This window comes from Cyrtonyx montezumae, unplaced genomic scaffold (genome assembly GCF_038088225.1).
Source record: "Cyrtonyx montezumae isolate F1298 unplaced genomic scaffold, pur_monq_1.0 scaffold_8, whole genome shotgun sequence".
Taxonomy (NCBI): domain Eukaryota; kingdom Metazoa; phylum Chordata; class Aves; order Galliformes; family Odontophoridae; genus Cyrtonyx; species Cyrtonyx montezumae.
The window spans coordinates 117,761,297-117,780,409 of record NW_027072089.1 but is presented as its reverse complement, the minus strand read 5'-3'; the positions used below and the strand labels follow the sequence as shown (position 1 = coordinate 117,780,409).

The following is a 19,113-nucleotide window of genomic DNA, read 5'->3' as shown; positions in this document are numbered from 1 at the left end:
TGCAGTTGTTTGTTTCTTACTTTTGTTACTGCTGCCCAATACTTCTGCTCTTTGATCTGTAGTTAGATAACCTGTATGGGGTTTTAATAGTAGGAGGCCAGAGTTATTAGTGCAAAAATAATCTACAGTATTCAGAATTTGATGTGAAATGAGAGAGTATGTATCTTTTACATTATTGAGGAAGTACATACGTGAAAAGTAGGTAAGAGTACTGAGAGCTTAAATCTTTTGAGTCATTTTTCTAACCTTAGTTTTTATTGACATGAGTAAAATGACATATAGCACAAATTTTCATTAATAAATCAGTGGAACAAAGATGTGTGTGATTTCTTGTTAATTTGGGACTAAATTGGGAGTTTTTTATATTGTGGAATCTGGTGATCTCTGGATAGCTGTGGATAGTCTACTTATATATACATTATTATTGTTCTTTTTTAGCTTAATAATTCTGTAACCTAAGATGTTTCAGAGCTGGATACTGGAGAAAATACTTTTAGAACCATGGTAAAGGAAACATTTAAAAAGCTCCTCTTACAATGCCTCTTTAGATCTATGATGTACTGGGTAAAAGAAGGCTGTTTTGCACCATATGTTAGAGGAGAAATTCATATTTTGTAGAAGGACATTTAATATAGTTGAAATGATTTACACATAAAAGCTTCCATTTAGAAGTTTGAGAATTTTACAAGTTTAATGTTAATCTTTTTGTAGAATTCCTTTGCTTTTTCTGAACAAATAATGCAGTTCTTGGTTTTATTTGTTGTTCCTCTGTTTTGGCATAATATTAGTGTTCACTACATTTTTAGTTTTGTCTCTGTGGGTGCTCTTTGTTTCCCTGTCCTTGCAGCCATTGAAATTACCTACTGGGTAATCTACTAGAGTAATTTTTTAATCTGTTTCCTTGTGCATGCATTTTGCAATTGTATTTTTTTTTCCAAATCATGTGTATCCAAGGTAGATTCAGATTTTGTTTTGCTATACAATTAATAAAACTGACTTATTTGGGGCAAGTGAGATCATTTCCATAACCTATATGTTGTGTTAACTTTGCATTCTCATATCAATGAAAACTACTAATTTGCTTCTGTTGTTCAAAAAGTCATAGGTGTGATTCCATAGGATGAGAATTCTGTATTGCTGTGTTTAGCACATCATTGTTTTATATCAATCTCATATTACCTTTTGAATCTTTTAATTTTTTTTAATATTTGATCTGCGTCATAATGTGTTTTTTTTATCTTATTTGAACAAATATTCTTTGGGTGTTATTGTCATATGAAGCTCAGTATAAAAAAAACAATTCAATAACATTGCCATGCTGTCTTGAATAAGGTTGCAGCTGAATTTTCAAACCTTTCTTTGACTTCCTGTTGAGGAATGCCTGGTGACTTCACTTAACTTTTAAGAGAAAGACTATAGAAAGGAAATGGGGAAAAGAAAAATAAGCCTTTTCTAGTACGACTTTATTCCCTTTCTCATATCAGTGACTATAACAATGTAAAGGTCAAGCACAAATTAATTTTCAGTTCAGTGATTAACTGGCTGAAACCGTCTTTTTCTCTTTGCATTTTTATTTTTCTCATAATTGTCAGTTAAACAAAGTATAAACAGTGCTCTTGTATTGCATATGTACTTTGCTGTTGAGGAACATGAACAATAAATTTCTGTAATTCTGACTTTGAGGTTTGATGTGTTGCCATATTAGGGAAATATGCAGTAAAATATAAGCTGACACTGGAGTTTGATGTCGTAACTGACTTTTACCATTGCACGTAAACAAAGTAATTATTCTAAATCATACCATCACTTTCAGCCAGATAACCACTAAAATCACTGCACAGTGGTTTCCTGAAAATGCCACAATCCTTCAACTGCCAAATTAAGCCTAGGGAGAACAACTATCAAAAGTGCCTGCACAGTTATGTAGAGAGATACGCCCTGAACCAAGTGAAAAGATATTCTGGAAGAACAGTAACCTTTCCCATGATGTGTGCATTTTCCATTACATTTCTGACACAAAATGCTGTGAAATGATTTAATGGTGACATTTTGTTTTGCTGACTTTCCCTTTTCTCATTAAAAGGAAACAGAAGTTAGGTTAGGAAGGTAGAGGAAGGGTGGCCAAGCATTTGAATTCTATTACAGGAATCACTGTTCTCTTTTAAAGACAAAAACAAAGCCATTCTATGTCCATTGTTTCTCATATTGAATTTTACTGATTGTGGGGGGAGGGAAATGTGTGCATCTCCAGCAACAATATTGAGCGCCTTGTTCTGTAAGGTTAATTCATGTTGTTGCTCTGCAGTAATTGCATGCGAAGTATGATAATTCAGTAAAACATCCTTTCTAATTAGTGATCACGGAGACCTTATACATGAGCTATACAGCACAGTACACTTCTTTCTGCATGACATTTTTGATATTTATTATTTTAAATTGTTGGAGAAGAGAGTAAAGTATGAGCAGCTATACTACACTGAAAGGTCAGCATTGTCACTTGGAAATGGATAAGTTCATATGGAGTGAGAAAGCTACTGCCCATCGATACCATACAGCATCTGAGCTAATAAATGTAAGCATGTTTGAACAGGAAATATTACTTGTCTGAAGTGTGGTTCCTGAATCCTTTGTCAGCTTTTGGAACTAATGAAAAACCTTGCTTCTGTCTAGCTCGATATACACTGTCATCCTTGAAAAACACTGCTTTTGTTTTTGTTTTATTTTTTTCTCTCATCTAGATTTAATGTGTTGGATGATTATTGCTGCCCTTTAAGTCATTAGGTTTCTCTGTGGGGGCACTTGAGATGCAGTTGTCCAGTGACTTGCGTGAAAAAAACACAGGTGTTGGAGCATGTTTACTGTCATTTTATTTATTGTCCAGTCAAGAAGTCAGAATATTCTTCCGTAATTTCTGAGCAGAGAGCCTCAGTTCTTTAATTGAAATGTAAAATGAAAATAATGTATTCAATTTAACTATCTGTAGTTAAAAGCAAACGGAGACAACTAACTCTGCACATTGAAGCTATTATGTGTAGTTGGGTTTTAATGATGGAACACAGCTTTGGAAAACTAATATCTGAAAGAATTTTCATGAAAGCTTCAGCATCCTACATATGGTAAAAATGTGTCTGATGAGGTGTTTGCGTTTATCAGAGGGAATTTTAATGATAATAATAGCCAAGTGGGTATTGATATTTGAAGTGTTGTTCAGTTTTAGCTGACAGAAGTAAATGCAAGGATAATTCAGTGATACCAGTGGACTGATAGTTAACTTAGGCATTATTAGAATATTTTTAATAGACTTTTCTCAATTAATTGCAAAAATCAAAATGTATGTATCTTAATTGATAAAAAATTTGTTGCTATATATTTGACAGTAATATCCAAAGAATAATTTCATATCTGTTTCTTACAAAAGGAAATTAAAAGTGAAATATGTGTGATGTAGTTGTTTTGGCAGTCTAGCTGTTTGCAGTTTCATACAGCAATAAAAACTAGCAGTAGCAGTACCAAAATTGCATAGCAGAAACTTGATTATAATTTGGTAAGAGAATACTATATGAATAAAAGTGCACACTTCAGTCTAAACTACAGCTAAGTTTTATCCTTGGATTTAAAAATCTCATAAATTTGAAGACCTTTCTGAAGAGTTCTTGTTACTGAAATTCAGTGGCAAATTATACCTGATCCTGATGTTGTTACCTAGGGAAATAAAGGGAGAGTAGTTAAATCTTCTCTTTCAATAGTATGTTGCTTTTATGCCTTTCCAGGCCTCAAAATGGATGTCTCTTCGGATCTTGTGATATGGACCACTTATTTCATACCCTGTCTCTGCTCAGCAATTAAGGCAAATAGAATATAAAAGTGAATGGATGAGATTCTTGTGCATTTTTCCATCTAACACAGTGCATGCTGATTAGTATGACCACAAGGGAGCACAGGCTTGTTGTTTGTGTTTGGTAAAAGGCAATTAAAATAAAGTCTGTCTTTATGACCTTGACAATGAGTTTCAGAATTTCAGTGGACTTCTCCTTTCCACTCTAGGAACTGTTTTGGATATGACTTCCTAAGGGGGTGTATTTTTGCATTACTGTTCAATGATGCTGAGATTTGGAGAACCAAGGATGAAGCTGTTTGTCAGTGGTACACAGCGTAACCTAAAAATCCACTTTGAAAAGAAATAAATGAGTTGAAGATATTCAAAAAGAAAAACAAAGTACATAATGTGATAAACTTTGGCAAGGATAGCCTTACTTAATAAGTTTTGAAGACTGTTTAATAATAAATGACAGATAAAGAGAGCAATTTCTAGATTTTTTTCTGGCTTGATGAAGACTAAGTAATTGTAACTGCCAAGCATGTGAGTCTGTAGAGGGGTGTTAAGAAATGCATTTGAGGAGAAGATGCTTAATGTCCAATTTAAAAGAAATGTTATATCTGTTGAGATTTTAGATTTTGCTTGAGTAAAATCAGTATTGCTAGTTTTAATAGTTAAAGCTGTGTTCATCAGTTTAGTATTTAATTGACATTTTTTGCATTTTGGAGAGTTTATGCCATTACTGGCATATGAAAAGCAGCAACTTGATATCTTAAGATGTAAAGCAGATGAAATGGGGGAAAAAAGTGTTATTTTGTAACCAGGCATAGTAAAATTATTTAAATTTACATAAAAACAGCCTGTCGTCTGCTGGTACCTACTGACAGTTCTTTTAATAATGCTGGCTGTGAAAAAGAGATAAGAAAACCAGCGGGCTTTTAAAACTCCAGTGGTAATCTTAGTTTTTCACATTAAAGAACAATAAGTAAACTGTAGGACTTCAATTTTCTTCAGTTCTTGAAAGGCTTTTTTTGCTTTTATTAGGAGCTGAATCACAGAACAGCTGTGATTGGAAGAGACCTTTAGCACTGGTCCCCAGCCCCTTGCTCAGAGCAAGGTCAGCCAGGCAGGGGCTGGCTGGGTTTTCAGTATCTCTATGGATGGAGTTTCTGTAGCTTCTTGTTTTTTTGACCTTCACAGTCAAGCAAGCAAACAAAAAAACACAACAAAAATAAATGCTGCTGCTTATGCTAGGTTTTTCACTATTTTAATTTGTGCCTAGTTCCTCTTGCCCTTTCATTCAGTGCCACCAGGAAGTGTGACTCTGTATGTCCCTCCCCGTCAGGTGTTTATTCACACCAAGGAGATTCCTAATGAGCTTTTTCTTTTTGAGACTGTGAACAATCCCATCTGTCTCAGACTTCCCTTCTGTGACGGTTGCTCCAGTCCTTTTTATTCCTGTTGAGGTACTTTTCTTGAGCTCACTCCAGTGTGTCCAGTGTCTTGTCCTTGGGGAGCATGGAACTGCACACGGTATTTTAGGTATAAATTCTCTACCAAAGCAAACCATTCCTCCCTCGCCCCCTGAGTCTTACGTTGTATATGACAGAGAAAATGTAGCCTGTTTCCTTATCTCCAGGAAGCAATAAATAAAAGCCCAGCTAATGTTCCAAATTTTGTCCCTAGTACAGAGTGCTAGAAGAGAAAGTTGCACCTGGTGATATGGACAGAGAACACAATGGTGGGAGGGGACAGGAGGATTCCTGTCAGTTCCTATAAGTAAGCTTTGGGATCCTCTCTGGTGGGTAGTGGGTCACCCCACAAAATGGGAGCAAGCCTTATAGATGCAAGAGAGGATTTCTCGTGTTGCAGACACAGGTGGGATCAGGTGAACTGGTTTTCTGTGGAGGGTCTTAAGAGAGTACTCATAGTATTTTATTTTTTTTTCTGATGGGCGTCATAGTTCTTTGAAGACTTGATCTGAACAACTGTTGTGAGTTAGCCATTAATTTCCGAGCTGAAAATATTGTGGTTTCTTTTTCACCTTGTATGTTGCTGTATATATGTATGTATGTATGTATAGATTGTTGTAAGCATATGTGTATGCGTGTAGTGGTTGGTAAAGGTGATTACAAATTATGAGGCCTGTCCCAGGTTCACGTGTGCTGTCATTTCATCTGGATTCTTCTCTGAAAGAGAAGATTTATTATAAGATTTATATAATTAAAATTGCTGTATGTTTGTAACAGTGTTTTGCATATTTGTGGGAAAGGAAATTTCAGTGCAGTTTATAGTACTTGGTAACTAAGTCTTTTTCAGTTGGTCCTTCTTGGTGCAGAAATCTCAAAAGATTAAATTTCTAAAAAACTGAAGTCCTTTATTCTGAAACTTGAATTAATCACTTATCTGCTTTGTCCTACTTAAATATCTTAGTCTCATTCTAATTATGAAAATAATATCTTACTATTTCATTCAAAATTAGTTTTACTGTTTCATGAGATGCTTAAGAAAAATTCCCATTCTCATCATTTCTACATCTAAATTTAATATTAACCCATGAATATGAAATGATTATTTTTTTTTAGTAATGAAGACTGATAAAATTCTGAAACGCAGCATAGTATTTTCACTGCAGATTAATTCATATTAAAATCAGTTGAAGTACTCTTTCTCAGACTACTACATTTGTAATTGTTTATTTGAAGATATCTTCATTAGTTAAAGTGATGGCATTCAAAACATTATATTGTCAACATAAGGAAAATGTATCAATTGAAAATGCACCTAATACGTAACATTTAATAAGATACTCAGGGAAATGGAAAACTTGTGTTTCTGGTTAAGTATTTCTGCTATTACCTTTTTCAGCATCTCGCAGGTATTTGATGTTCTCTGTCAGCCCTGTAAGTGCAGATGTTTCCAGAATGCTATTTTTGTTTATGCCATTTCTTAAGATGAATATAACATTTTTGTTCAAATTGCTAGCAGAGCTTGGCACCAGAGCTTTGGGGAAATAGTACTTCAGCTTCTCTGGATCATTGTACTTGAGGCTTTTTGTCTCTGTTACTGTCACAAAATGTTTTCTGGGGTTGACTAGAGAAGTCACTGCTGAATGCCTTTTTGGAAAATTTTTGGAAACATTTTTAAATTAAAGTTTTCAGTGGTTCTTTTAGAATGTTGGCTTCAATTCACTTCTTATGAATTCATATTACTGTTTATGCTTCTGAAATAGTGCAAGCTACCCACTCTGTTTCTCCAGAGTCATGAATAATGTATAGTATACTTCTATACAGTGACTGAATTATAAAGTGCTTGCTTACAGGCAGTGAAAAGTGAAATGGTGAAATGCTCAAATGAAGTGTCCGTAACTGAAACATATGAAAACTTACTCTGAAGGTTTGTAGCTGGCATTGGAACAGATGAAAATTAGATATGCTAAGCACTGGTGATAATAGCAGTACTGAAACCCCCCACACTCCACTTCTATTCTTCACTACTTATAGTACTATAATCAAGCTAAAAGTTTCTTGTATCTCTACTTCACCTTCATTACACAGGACGTTTTCAGGCAAAATTGCTATTTGTTGATCTGTTTCTGAAATTTAGGCAAGTATATTATCCTATATGCATGCAGGCTTTTAAGTGAATTGAAGAATTTGATCAGAGATTTCCCTTTCTTTCCCGAAGACAGAAGAGAAATATGTCTGTGTCAGTTTGATGAAATCTGTAATATTGGAGGGAAATGTTAAAGAGTATTGTGAGCAGAACAGTTTTCTTGGAACTACAAGAGGCTTGTTACAGCTTCTTTTAGGTCTGCTATCCCCTATGTTTATAGTGTACTGTGGGCCTGCTCAATGTGTTCGTCCTTGTAGTTGCAATACAGTTTGCAACAGGACATACAGAGAAAAGAGAAGTTGGAATCAATAGCTTACCACTGGTATTTGGTCTCTTTAATTCAGATCAGACTGGACATGTGTACATGAGATGAGAAGAGTGAAAGGGAGCAGTGAACTTGACCGGTGGTCGTGTGTCTCTCTCCATCTTCTGCATCACTTTGGCCATCTTTTGTCATTGAGAGCTGCAAGTGTGATATACATGAGATAGGTGATTACATACGGTGAAGATTAGCACATTGCTGGGTTAACCTGGGTTTGAATATTAGAGCAAATGCAGACATCTGATGAATCTTTGAATACAAGCAGTCATTAGTAAGGTGAAGATGTTTCAAGCCCTGTTTCTCCTTGAAAGAAGCTGATCCTGATCTTAGTGAATTGCTGTTTTTATTTATTTTTCTTGAGTCAATACCTTTTACTATTTCAAATCAACAGATGCAATTAAATGTTTTAATTACCTAGCAGTTTGATTTCTTAACATCTTAACCTTGTTTACTTATTAAAGCCAAGCCAAGCTCATGCAGATGTGCTGTATAAAATGTGACCTTGAGTTGCAGGTGAATCCTTGAGCTGTGTGTATACAGGTAAAAAGACTGGTACTCACTGCCAAATACAGAGATGGTGGTTAAACTCTGATGAGTGGGCTGGAGAAGTATCTGAGTTTGGATGCTAAGTGTAGAGAAACAGAATTGAGACAGTTGTGGAAAGGCTGCAAAATGTCACCTTTTTGAAACTTTCGAACTTTGGGTCTTGCAAGAAAGAAGTCAGGCTGTTTAGAGAAACAAAACTCTGTGTGGGCTGTGGTTGGAAGAGCGAGAGGTACTGAGACTCTTCAAAACCCAGGGAGCCAGAGTAGTAGACAGGAACCTATGCTGAATAGAGCAGTTTGCTGTGGTAGTCACTAGAGGTGAGATGGACAGTGAGTCACTGCAAAGTTACATTATATTAAATTTGCAACTTTATGTGTATGCAGCAGAGAAAATGTAGTATGCTTATAAAACTTCTCTTTGATACTGGTATTTTCTTTTGAAAATACTGAAGATACTTGGAGATAAGGACTAAGCTTTTTGTCTGAACTTCTAGTCTCCTTGTTTTCAAGTTTTGACATATTTTCTTTGATGTTGTATGGTACCTTTCATCTACCTTCACCAACTAATTCAAAAATAGTTTAGGCTTCATTTGGAATGTTTTCATTTTTCTCTTTTCCTGTAAGGTGAGATTTCAGAAATCAGTTTATCACAATCACAGATTTCACAGACTCCAGAACTTGGCAATTTTCTTGAGATAAATCCTTTTTTTGTTTTTTCTTTTTTAACCTTTTGTGTATGTGCTATTCCAGTGTATCATTTGATGTCTGTGTTGTTTGCTTCTTGAAAGGAAACAAAACCAGTGATAAGGAAGAAAGGGGTATAGAAGCATTACAGAATAATGATGACCATTAACAAGGAAAAAGGCCAAATTTTTGTAGTTCCGATGTCATGCAGAATGACATCCAATCTTCTCATATTTAATACTTTTCTCCCCATAGGCATGTGTTGAAGACAGAATTTTGTATAGATGTATCATTAGAAAGACAATTAAGCCTGTTCCTACTTACTTTAAAAAGCAGTTTCATTTCTACCTTAAGTGAACATTGAGGGTTGGGTTTGTTTTTTTGCATATTTCAAAGGGAACTGTAATGTGAAAGAGATCTGGCTGAAGTTGGCCAACCACAGAGGTAACAAAAACTCAGGAAACTGTTGAAATGGAAAAATAATTTGACTTGCTTTTCACCCAGCATGGCATACAGTGAGCCATTGGTTCACTCTACTGGTTTGTTTTGCTTTAGATTTGTTTCATACCGATTATGCCAGTAAGTAATATAATGAAAATATGTATTAAAATTTTTTTTCTATGTGAAGAAGTTACCACATTTTGATTAAATTGAAACAAGCCACACTTCATGCTTCAGCTACCCTGTTGTTGATACTCTTATTGTAAGTAATATTCAATTGCAAAAGACTTTGCTGGCAATTTTTTCTCAAAGGGCCCATTTTATATTATTTGAGGAAGAAAAATGGTAGTAAATGTGTTACAGTGTACATCATGGTATTATTTCACTGATATTCAGTTTTATTAGAAGTGATGATATAATATCTATCATACAGTTGCACTAGAGCATTTTCCTAGTACACTTTTGTTGATTATCTTAAGAACTGATAATTAACAAATTTCTGTTTACAATGCAAATAGTTTTCATTGCTTTTAAAATTTATGAATGACATCTGAATCTTATTTTCATGCACTTTTTTTTAGCCATGACAGAGAACACCATATGACATATTTGAAAAATTGCTGCTCTAAATACTTTGTCTAAATAGTTGTTCTCGTAAGCGATGTATGACTTCTGGACATAGCTGTATTCTGATGTAAATGTATATTTATTTGTTAACTTATGACTTAATTTGAACAACTCTCACTAATTATTGCATGCTCAGAAGTAGTTTGAAATAGAACTGCAATTTTTGTGTCTTTTGTGCATTTAATAATTGTGTATTTCACTTGCGTTTTAGAAAGTTTTAAACTGAAGGCTAAAAATGAATTAACAAATTATAGTGAAATGTATACAATGTTTGCATTGTAAGTTAAGCAAATGTGCTTTGAAATATTTCTCAGCTTTTCTGTATCAGTTAATAAGCCAATTCACTTTCAATCTGAGCAGTATGGAAGAACATTCTGGTCTTTTGAGGGGGGAAAAAAAAGTCCCAGCATTAAGTACATGTGTTGTACAAGTGAATACACTGCTTTTTCTATGCTTTTCTAGCTTACTTTGTATTTTATTTATAAATACATCTAGAAACTATTTGTTTAGGCCATTTCAAAGGTAAAGTGTTTTATTCTAGGTTTGTAAATATTCAAGGATATTACCAGTTCTTCTGAGTCTTGGAGTGTTTTTTTGTTGGCTTTTGGTTTTGGATGGCTACAAATACGCACTATATTCAGTCACAGCTATAAAACAAATCTGTATACAAAGTTTCAACCCATGGTCTGTTCGTTTTTTTGTTGTTGTTGTTTTTTGCTTTTATTGAGCAAAATGTTTATAGTTTCTAGTTTTCAATAGAATATGAAATCGCTTTTCAGTCAAAGAAGGGTCTTTGTTTACAAGTACCTTTGAATTTTAAAACATCGTTTTACTACTTTTGCAAAATGGGACTGATTATGTAATCGCTCTTGGACACCTCTTAAAGATCAAGTGTTGGCATGTGAACAGTCAGATGCTTTCTGCAGGAGAACTGCAAAGAAAGATTTCGTGCTATTTGTAGCAAGTGACAGAAATCCACATACTGAGCATTACAGGATTCTTTTTTTCAGTGTAGCTGCTTGCCATCCTGATCTCGCAGGAGTCAGCAATACTTGGAAGTAATGACTGATATAAAGATTAGTGTACTAACACCTGAAATGAAAGTGCTTAGAATATCGAGTACAAATTATCATAATTTCTTGCTTGACTACTTCCTATATGGTAGCTTGCAGATCTGCAGGCTCTTTTCTGACCCCTTGCTGTTGTGAAGCCAAGGTCACAAAGCATTTTGGGGAGCTGGTGATGAATTTTGTATGAAAAGTGTTGAGCTAATGTCTCAAACTGAATGTGTGAAAACTAAAGCTACATTGCATAGTCATTATTGAAACTGTTATGTTATTCATAATTTAACTTCACAAGAGGAGAAAGGTAGCCACATAACAGTTCTTTGAAAAGAACCTCTGGCTGTCATAGAGCTTTGTCTCTCTTTCAGAGGGGGAGAGTTATCCCCTGTGGAAGAGGTGGTTTGTGATAAGCTGAGTCTTGAATAGCTCCCAGGCTTACTGCATAAGCTGTCCCAGTGCTGCAGTGCTTATGATCAAGTATGTGAAGGTTTTTGTAACGTCCACTTTGAACTTTCCAAACTTGTGCCTGTCATGTCATCAACCACAATGGGAAAAGTCTGGCTATGCTGTCATTGTAACTGCTCTTCAGGTGGCTCTGGGTTGCAATTGGATTCCCTTGCTTCACTTTATAGTTTATAGCATCCTCTTTCCTGGACTAAGTAATGCCAGATTCTTCAGCCTTTCGTGCTCTCTTGGTAAGTGTTAAGTGGACTCTGTTTTTTCATCATCTCTCTTGAAGTGGGTTGTCTGAAACTTGTTTTGGCAATTTAAGCGATCTTTCATTAGCACTGGAAAGATAGAAGTAATAGCCTCCCTTGTTTTGCTGGTTCTACTTCTGTTGAATTGCATTTTGGTATTTAACTTCCTCTTCCTTTTCACAGTGTTGCTTCTTAGCCAGTTGGTTCTCAGACTATATGATGTGTGGAGTTAATCTTCCATGGTGTAGAATTTCACAGTTCTGAATGAATTTCATAATATTCTGCTGGTCTAGGCCTCAGAGTTCTCAAGCAGATTTTAGATTGAAGCTCTGCCGTTCAGCATGTCAAAAACACTTCCGAAATTAGTACCTTGCACAGATTTGCAGTGGGTAAATTTATGGTGAATTTTGATGAAGACAGTGATCTATATTAGCCTCCAAATCAACCTCTTTGGTTCTTTGTCTGTTAATGGACACCGTCCAGATCCCAAGCTATTGTGTGCTGCTCTTTGAGCCCAGCAGTCTAGCTGGCTTTCAGCGTATGGATCTAGTCTTCTACTTAGTACTGCAAATGCTTTAGCTGTACGTTTCACTACATCGCCACCACTTCTCTTTCCTCATTTCATGTAGCCAGTAATTGAAAGCAGTAAAAATAAGGTTAGTTGAAAATGACTAACCCATCTACACTTCCTATGTCTTTTCTGACTACTCCGGGTTAGTTTTTTGTCCTTCAAGTATTTGAAAATGGATCATGAAAGAACATTCTTCTTGGTCTTTCTTGATGGAGAGTTGGGGCTGACCACCCTATGACTTTCTCAGTCCTGTTTGCTACCTCTTTATAAAGAGTATGTCTTAGCTCTTTAAGATGGAAGTGTCTTAGCAGGTTTTTTTGTACTACTTGTCATGATGATGTTTAGATTTTACACAGGAGCTGACAAGAGATATCAGGCACACCTTTCAGAATGCTGCATTGAAATCCCCATGGATTGGAATATATTCAACATAAGCCTGAGTTGTTTTCTTGCAATTTGCTGTCCTTCTCTTTCCTATATCTTTTTGGTGTACAGAGAAGTCTGGGAGGAGATTTTCACTGAGCAGACTGAAGCTTTGAGCTCCAGGATATCAAAGTACAAAGTTCATCAGGCCCTTCTGTGTTATCGACTGAAATGCAATCCATATTTTCTCTGAACTTCTTTTCATTGCTAAATTTCCTGTAGAACTCTTTTGTTGTTTCTCATTGGGTTCATCTGAGATTGTACCACCTGAATATTGTCTCTGAAGTATTCAAACAACCTCTTAATACTGCTATGTAATTTTCACTTAGTTCCATTTCTTACGTGTTACCATCGCTCATTTTGCGTATTCAATTCAGTAAAAAGCTTCTTGCTTATCCAAGCAGGCCTTCTGCTGGATTTCCTAATCTCCAGTAGAGTGGAATGGGCCTTCCTCTGTCACCTGGTAAGAGCCACCTGCAGGATTCTGCTGCACAATTCCTTTAAAAAGCCAAGTTTTCATCTTCAAATGCCATGATGGAGCTTTATACAGTGTTTATGATGAAGTAATAAATATTCTGTAATTTTTAAATTGTAAGAGTGATAAGAGACTGTACTATACTTTCTTTGTTCTCTGGGTGCAGTGTTCCAATAAAGTTTTAGTAGTGTTGTTAACCTTCTGAAACTAAACTATAAATAAATCCTGGTCTTGATTTCTGCTTTTCACAGATGTTGCAATAAGCATAGGGTAGATTTGGCACTGTGCTATACTGTGCAGGAGCTTGGTAAAAAGGTGATACTTTAGAAACTAGAGGGGCTTACATTTGTGTATTTCATGACACATATTGCATACAGTGGGACAGTTCTCTTTGATAGAGTGGTTGAGCTGGAAACCAGAATCCAACATACATTGTGGCACTCTGATAGTCATATTTGGTTCTTAATATTTTGAAGTCATTGACAAGAATCTAAATGCTTCACTGGTACCAATAATTGTTGATAACTGATGTCTAGTGTAGTAGTTTAAGCCTGTATTTTCATTAGTAGTGACTGTTCATTGTTAAAACTTAAATGTTGCAACACAATTTAGATCTTTGCAATCTGAATTCTTCTCTCCCCGCTAATAAAATGGCAGTCCACAAAAATGACTTTATCTATTTTCCCATTAATACCAGCAGAAAAATTCTTCAGGCTTGATTTAATGTGCTGGATTGAAAACAGTATACTTTTCACCTTATTTCTTTCTCAGTCTATTTTTGAATTAAAAACAAACTCCTCTGTTCATTTTTTATATTAAATATTTTGTTATGCTATTAACTTATTTTGTTTAGAAGATTCCCTTTTGTTAATATCATCGTCAGGACCTGGAGCTGGTTTAGCCTACTTTGGGATCAAGCAGACTAAGCGGTTGATGTTATGTGTTGTAGGTTTTATGCGAAAATGTTTCTACAGATGTGTTGGGAGTGTTCTGCTTCAGGATAGCCTGAATGTTCCTGCCACTTCAGATTCTTGAAATTCTTAAAACTTTCAAGAATATAGATTAAAGCATAAAAACTGAATTGCAACAGAACTCATATCAATTCCTGAGAGAAAAGTTGGAAAGGTGTGGAAGGACTGTCAGAACTCAATTTTTAGCTCCATTTTAATTGTTAGATTATCAGAAGGAAACTTATACATTTTGTCTTTAAACCAGGTAGTCATGTTTAATTGGTGAAGCATGTTTTGTGTGCACAGACAGTCGGAGAAAATAAGGTACTTGAACAGAAAAAAGCTAAGTTAATTCTTCAGTGAAAATGTTTTCCTAATTGTTTGTTTAATTTCATCCCGTCTTCTTGAAATAGAAAGAAAAGCAAGGGGAAAATCAGTAGCAAATCTGTGAGAAGAAATAGCAAGTGGCTTTCTTGTATGGCAAAATTTTACCTTTTTACTTACGTGGGAGGTCAGAATTACCTTGGAAAAGGCATTCTGATTATCTAATAAGTACAGAGTTTTGATATAAAAGAGCAATTTTCATGCAGTCAGAATTAAAACATTCTGTCCTTAAGACGAGTTGGCGTGTTGTTCCTTAGATTAAATAGCTTTTTGAATTTGTGCTTTTCTTTTGTTGGTTTATTTTTGCATATTTGCATATCTGTCTAGTTGGTTGAAATAACTGAACATACTGTGTAACTTTATTGTCAAGATAAATACTCATTTAATAAGAGTTTGCATCTGTTCATTTTCAAAATCAAGGCAGCCTACAAGCTGAGAAAACTGAGCATTGGGTAAAGAAGGTACTTTGGAGAAGGTGCTGTTTCAGGAGAATTTTGGTTGTTTCTCACTGACTGTAGCATGGTTACTTTTTACTTACTTGCACTACAGTTCTATTGACAAATGTGCCCTGTATCACAATGTAATAAAGAAGACTAATATTAGTCAATTAAATGGGAGATTGAAAAGCGTTTTAGAATATACAAATATCCTTAACTATAAAATTGTTTATCTTAAAGCAAAATTTAGGTTTAACATTTAGTTTCATTAATGATTATGGTATTCAAGTTAATCTGAAAAAGATCACTGTGAATGAGAGACAGAATGGCTGAAGTTAAATCCTGATTTTAAAGAGGTTATAGTGTTGGAAGAATATTTTGATGCTGTAGTGTACCTCTGGAGGGTCAAATTATGATGCAGGCCTTTAAATATTTTATTATTACTATGGGAACTCCAATAGAGACAATATCTCACTGATTGAATATTTGGAAACAAGCAGAAGATTGTAATCAGTGCACATGAGGAGTTTAGTCACAGGTTTCTTCAGATTGAGTATTTGCAATATTGATTGAACATTATGGTGTTCTTTCTTCTACATACGATAATTTTTTCTTTACCAGCATTCTTAAATTTTTCCGGTGAATAAGGAAGTGAATGTTCTCATCTTAAAGAAAAAAAAGTTGAAAAATTGTACTCAGTTTTAGACAAAATGGTGTCATAAGAGAATACACTTAAATTCAAAGCACTGAGTTTGAGGTTCATATTAGTGTCAGTCTATTTTCCCTTCAATTCTGATGAAACGTTACCAAGATATCTTGTGTTTTGCAGCACACCATGCTACACACACACTGATTCTGTAGTGACTCCTACACTTCTCCTATAGTCGTTAACTCTGCATCTATGCCACATTTTTCCCCCTAAGGTTTATGCTTTTTAAACCTAACTTTAGTTGTGAAGTTTCGCCTAGCATGCCTCCTTTTTATTAGAAATGTTGTAAGTCAAACCTGTATGGGAAGATTTGATTTCATGCATATCATGTGTTTATAGATTTATGCTTGTTGCATGCAAAGTAGTTTTTTCTATAGAAAGCATCTGAACGGAAAATATACACCATCTGTTAAAGATTTTAGATTACATGGTACTGCATAGTTGGGACTGAGAATTAATATGGTACTGTGATATGACTTCATGTTTTACGACCCTAACTCAGAATTTTAATAAAAAATAAGTTTGTTTTTCTAACTACTTGAATATGCTGGCAGTCACAAGACAGTTAAATTCATGGCCTAGCATTCAAATGAATGTGTTTTTTTTTCTTACAGAGTGTACAGAGATTAAGCTTGAAAATGCTTTCCTTGTGTGCTCATTCTAAATAATAGCAGGAGGAAAGAAGAGTTTTGCTTGAAGTGGAAAGAGTAGTCACTCCTTGCACTTGCACACTAAATCAGATAGAGACAGCTGCAGAGGGAAGATATGCATTGCAAAAAAAAAAAAATCAATTGGATTCAGTCACATCCAAATGAAATTACATCAGTCAATAACCTTCCTTTCAAGTTACTGAAATCTTCCTGGCCCAAATTTCTCTTGTCAGGTTACTGAATTTTGCCAATGATTAAAGTATCTTGAAAATTACTTTGATAACATCAAGGACCTTGTTGTGACAAGGTCTGTAAATGCAGTCTCTTAAAAGAGAAAGCTGGGTTTCATGTAGAGTATTGAGTGTATTGACTGAATCTTTTTTTCTTCATGGATTCTTAGAAGCCTGTATTCAAAAAGACATTGCAGAATGAAGGAAAATGACACTTTTCTTACTAAATGAAATAATTTCAGATATGTGATACCAATACTTACTCTTTTGAATAGGATATGTGATACCTACTGTGCTCTGAAATAAATTGAAATTGTGTGATTCACTTGTTTTCAAGTGCAGGTAGTGACTAATGATACTTTTGTTTACATCAGTCATAAAAGTGACCACTTCTAAATGTACTATTTATACTCCAGTGTACCAGATATGAGAATGAAGCAAAGCTTTTCTGTCCCAGATGCTGTGGTGTTTTGCCCTGCAGATAACTTTTTTGCCAGTTAGTGACTAGATATTATAGCAAGTAGAAATGTGTAAGCATTTGTGGAGCGTAAACATTTATAACCTGATCGATGCTGAGAAGAGTCTAATTTGTATTGACTAGAAGACACTTTGCATGTTATTTTTTGGGAGTCTTTCTCCTCCTCTTTGTTTTTCATTCCACTCAATAGAGCTCTGTGACTCTCATGTATTTAATAGAGCAGTGGGTTCACATTAATACCTGAGATAAAGAGATTTATGTTGAGCAGACCAGTTCTAAAGATGCATACTACTTGTATCACCTTCAAATGGTTTGTTCTTTACTGTAGACACGGTTCCTTGTTTTATAGAATTAGTCTTTGTCAGCATTTCCTGTAGGTAAATATCTTGACTTTTCTACCTCTTTCAGTACCATCATAATTCATTATAGAAGAGTTTTCATCTGTACCAGGACTACTGTCCCAAAAACCTCTTTAAGCTTGATAGAACTTCAAGGTGGGAAGGTTCAGAATTCATATGGCACGCTGAAACAGCTTCTTACCTTCAAATCTTTGAAAATAACTGAAGATAGATTGAACCTGCATTGTGGTTGTAAATATCTTATGCTTGTGCCCACTTAACAGTGAAAAGCACTGTTCTTGGAAAATATTTGAATTGATGAAAGCAAGTATGAAGAAGGCTAAAAAAAACCCGACAAGAATCATCAAATCTTACTAGCATAAACATTTGTTTGCAACTTACACTTTTCAGTAACTTTGACAAAAGTGAACAACAGCCTTTGGCAACCCCTTATTAAATTTTTTTTGTGTATGTCTCTTGTGCTTTAAATTCCTTTAGAAAGGAAATCTGCACATGTGCTTAGAGTCCCTACTACATCATAATGTTTGCTTAATTGAGAAAAAGGAATGAAACTCTGGCTATGTGTAGTTTAGGAGAAGAATGAGAGTTGTGGATGTGGTTTACTCTTTCTAGTACTTGATGGAAAGGGCTCCTGTAGTTCTCTTTGACCTGGAGCAAAGGACAGCTGGTAAATAACAAATCTTCTAAGAGACCAGACAACACAATTGAGAACCTCCTTGTTGAAAACAACTGTTACTGTTATGTTGGATGCTTATTTTCTATCAGATACTTGTTGCATCTGCTTTTCAGAAAGATTGGAAAGCTGTCCAGTTTTGCACACTGTTTTCATTTTAGATTTTTATGTTCATAAATCCTTTTCTCAACTAAGTGTGAAAATGCAAGCACCTCTGGGTGCTGCCGTCAGTAGAAGTGGGAATGGGTGTCTAGAAAGCTCAATTCAGTGCAAAGCCTTTGCAGTGTATTTAATCATAATTGACTGAGTGCTGGCGATTAGTTAAGAATATAGGAATAAGATCTGTTCTTTGCATCTGAGGGAGTCAGAAAATGGAATGTAGGGATGTGAAAAAAGCAAAAGAGGAGAATGGAACTGAAGTGAAACGTGAGAAATCCCAGAAAAAACTTTTAGTAAGTAGTTTGAGAAAATCAATAGTTTTATCAGCTGAACTTGTGGGTTACAAGCTGAAGGAAACTATTGCATTTATCCATTTATATTCCTTTGCCATTTACTAAATTGTTGCTGGCTTGAAACCTTGATAAATGTAGTTGGTATTGTTTCCTTACCTAAATAATTCTTCAGAAGTGAGAGGGATGAAGGTAACCCTAAATCACACAATGAATGACGTTGACTAATTTTAAAAGCATAGAAATAGTAACATCACTCAACCAGTTAAAAAAGAAAACTGCTTTTAATATTATAATATCTGTTAAAACATCTCAGCACATTGGGCTCCAAGCAGCCTGTGGAGGTGTTGGGACCCTTAAAGGTCATCTAGCCCTTCCAACTCACACAGTTCTGTGATTCTATACTTCTCTCAATAAAAGTAAAACATTAAGGAAATAATGCAGGAATCACTAGTGTAGGTACACAGTCTGTTCAAGCTTCCTAAGTACAAAGACCTTATGGTTATCTTGAA

The 19,113-nt window shown here is 35.1% G+C and overlaps 1 protein-coding gene across 6 annotated transcripts in view; it reads left to right on the top strand.

The window, feature by feature from the left end:
* The window catches only part of PHF14 (PHD finger protein 14), a 158,391-nt gene that overhangs the window by 73,093 nt on the left and 66,185 nt on the right, over positions 1-19,113 (top strand). The window contains exon 17 of one of the 6 annotated variants that reach the window (XM_065752255.1): positions 13,212-13,285. The exons of 4 other annotated variants lie outside the window; for them this stretch is intronic. In XM_065752255.1, coding sequence (XP_065608327.1) covers positions 13,212-13,242 — 31 coding nt within the window. In that variant the 3' untranslated portion in view covers positions 13,243-13,285. Of the gene's footprint in view, positions 1-13,208; positions 13,286-19,113 lie in introns of those variants that run through there. One more of the 6 variants, XM_065752252.1, reaches the window with a different exon arrangement.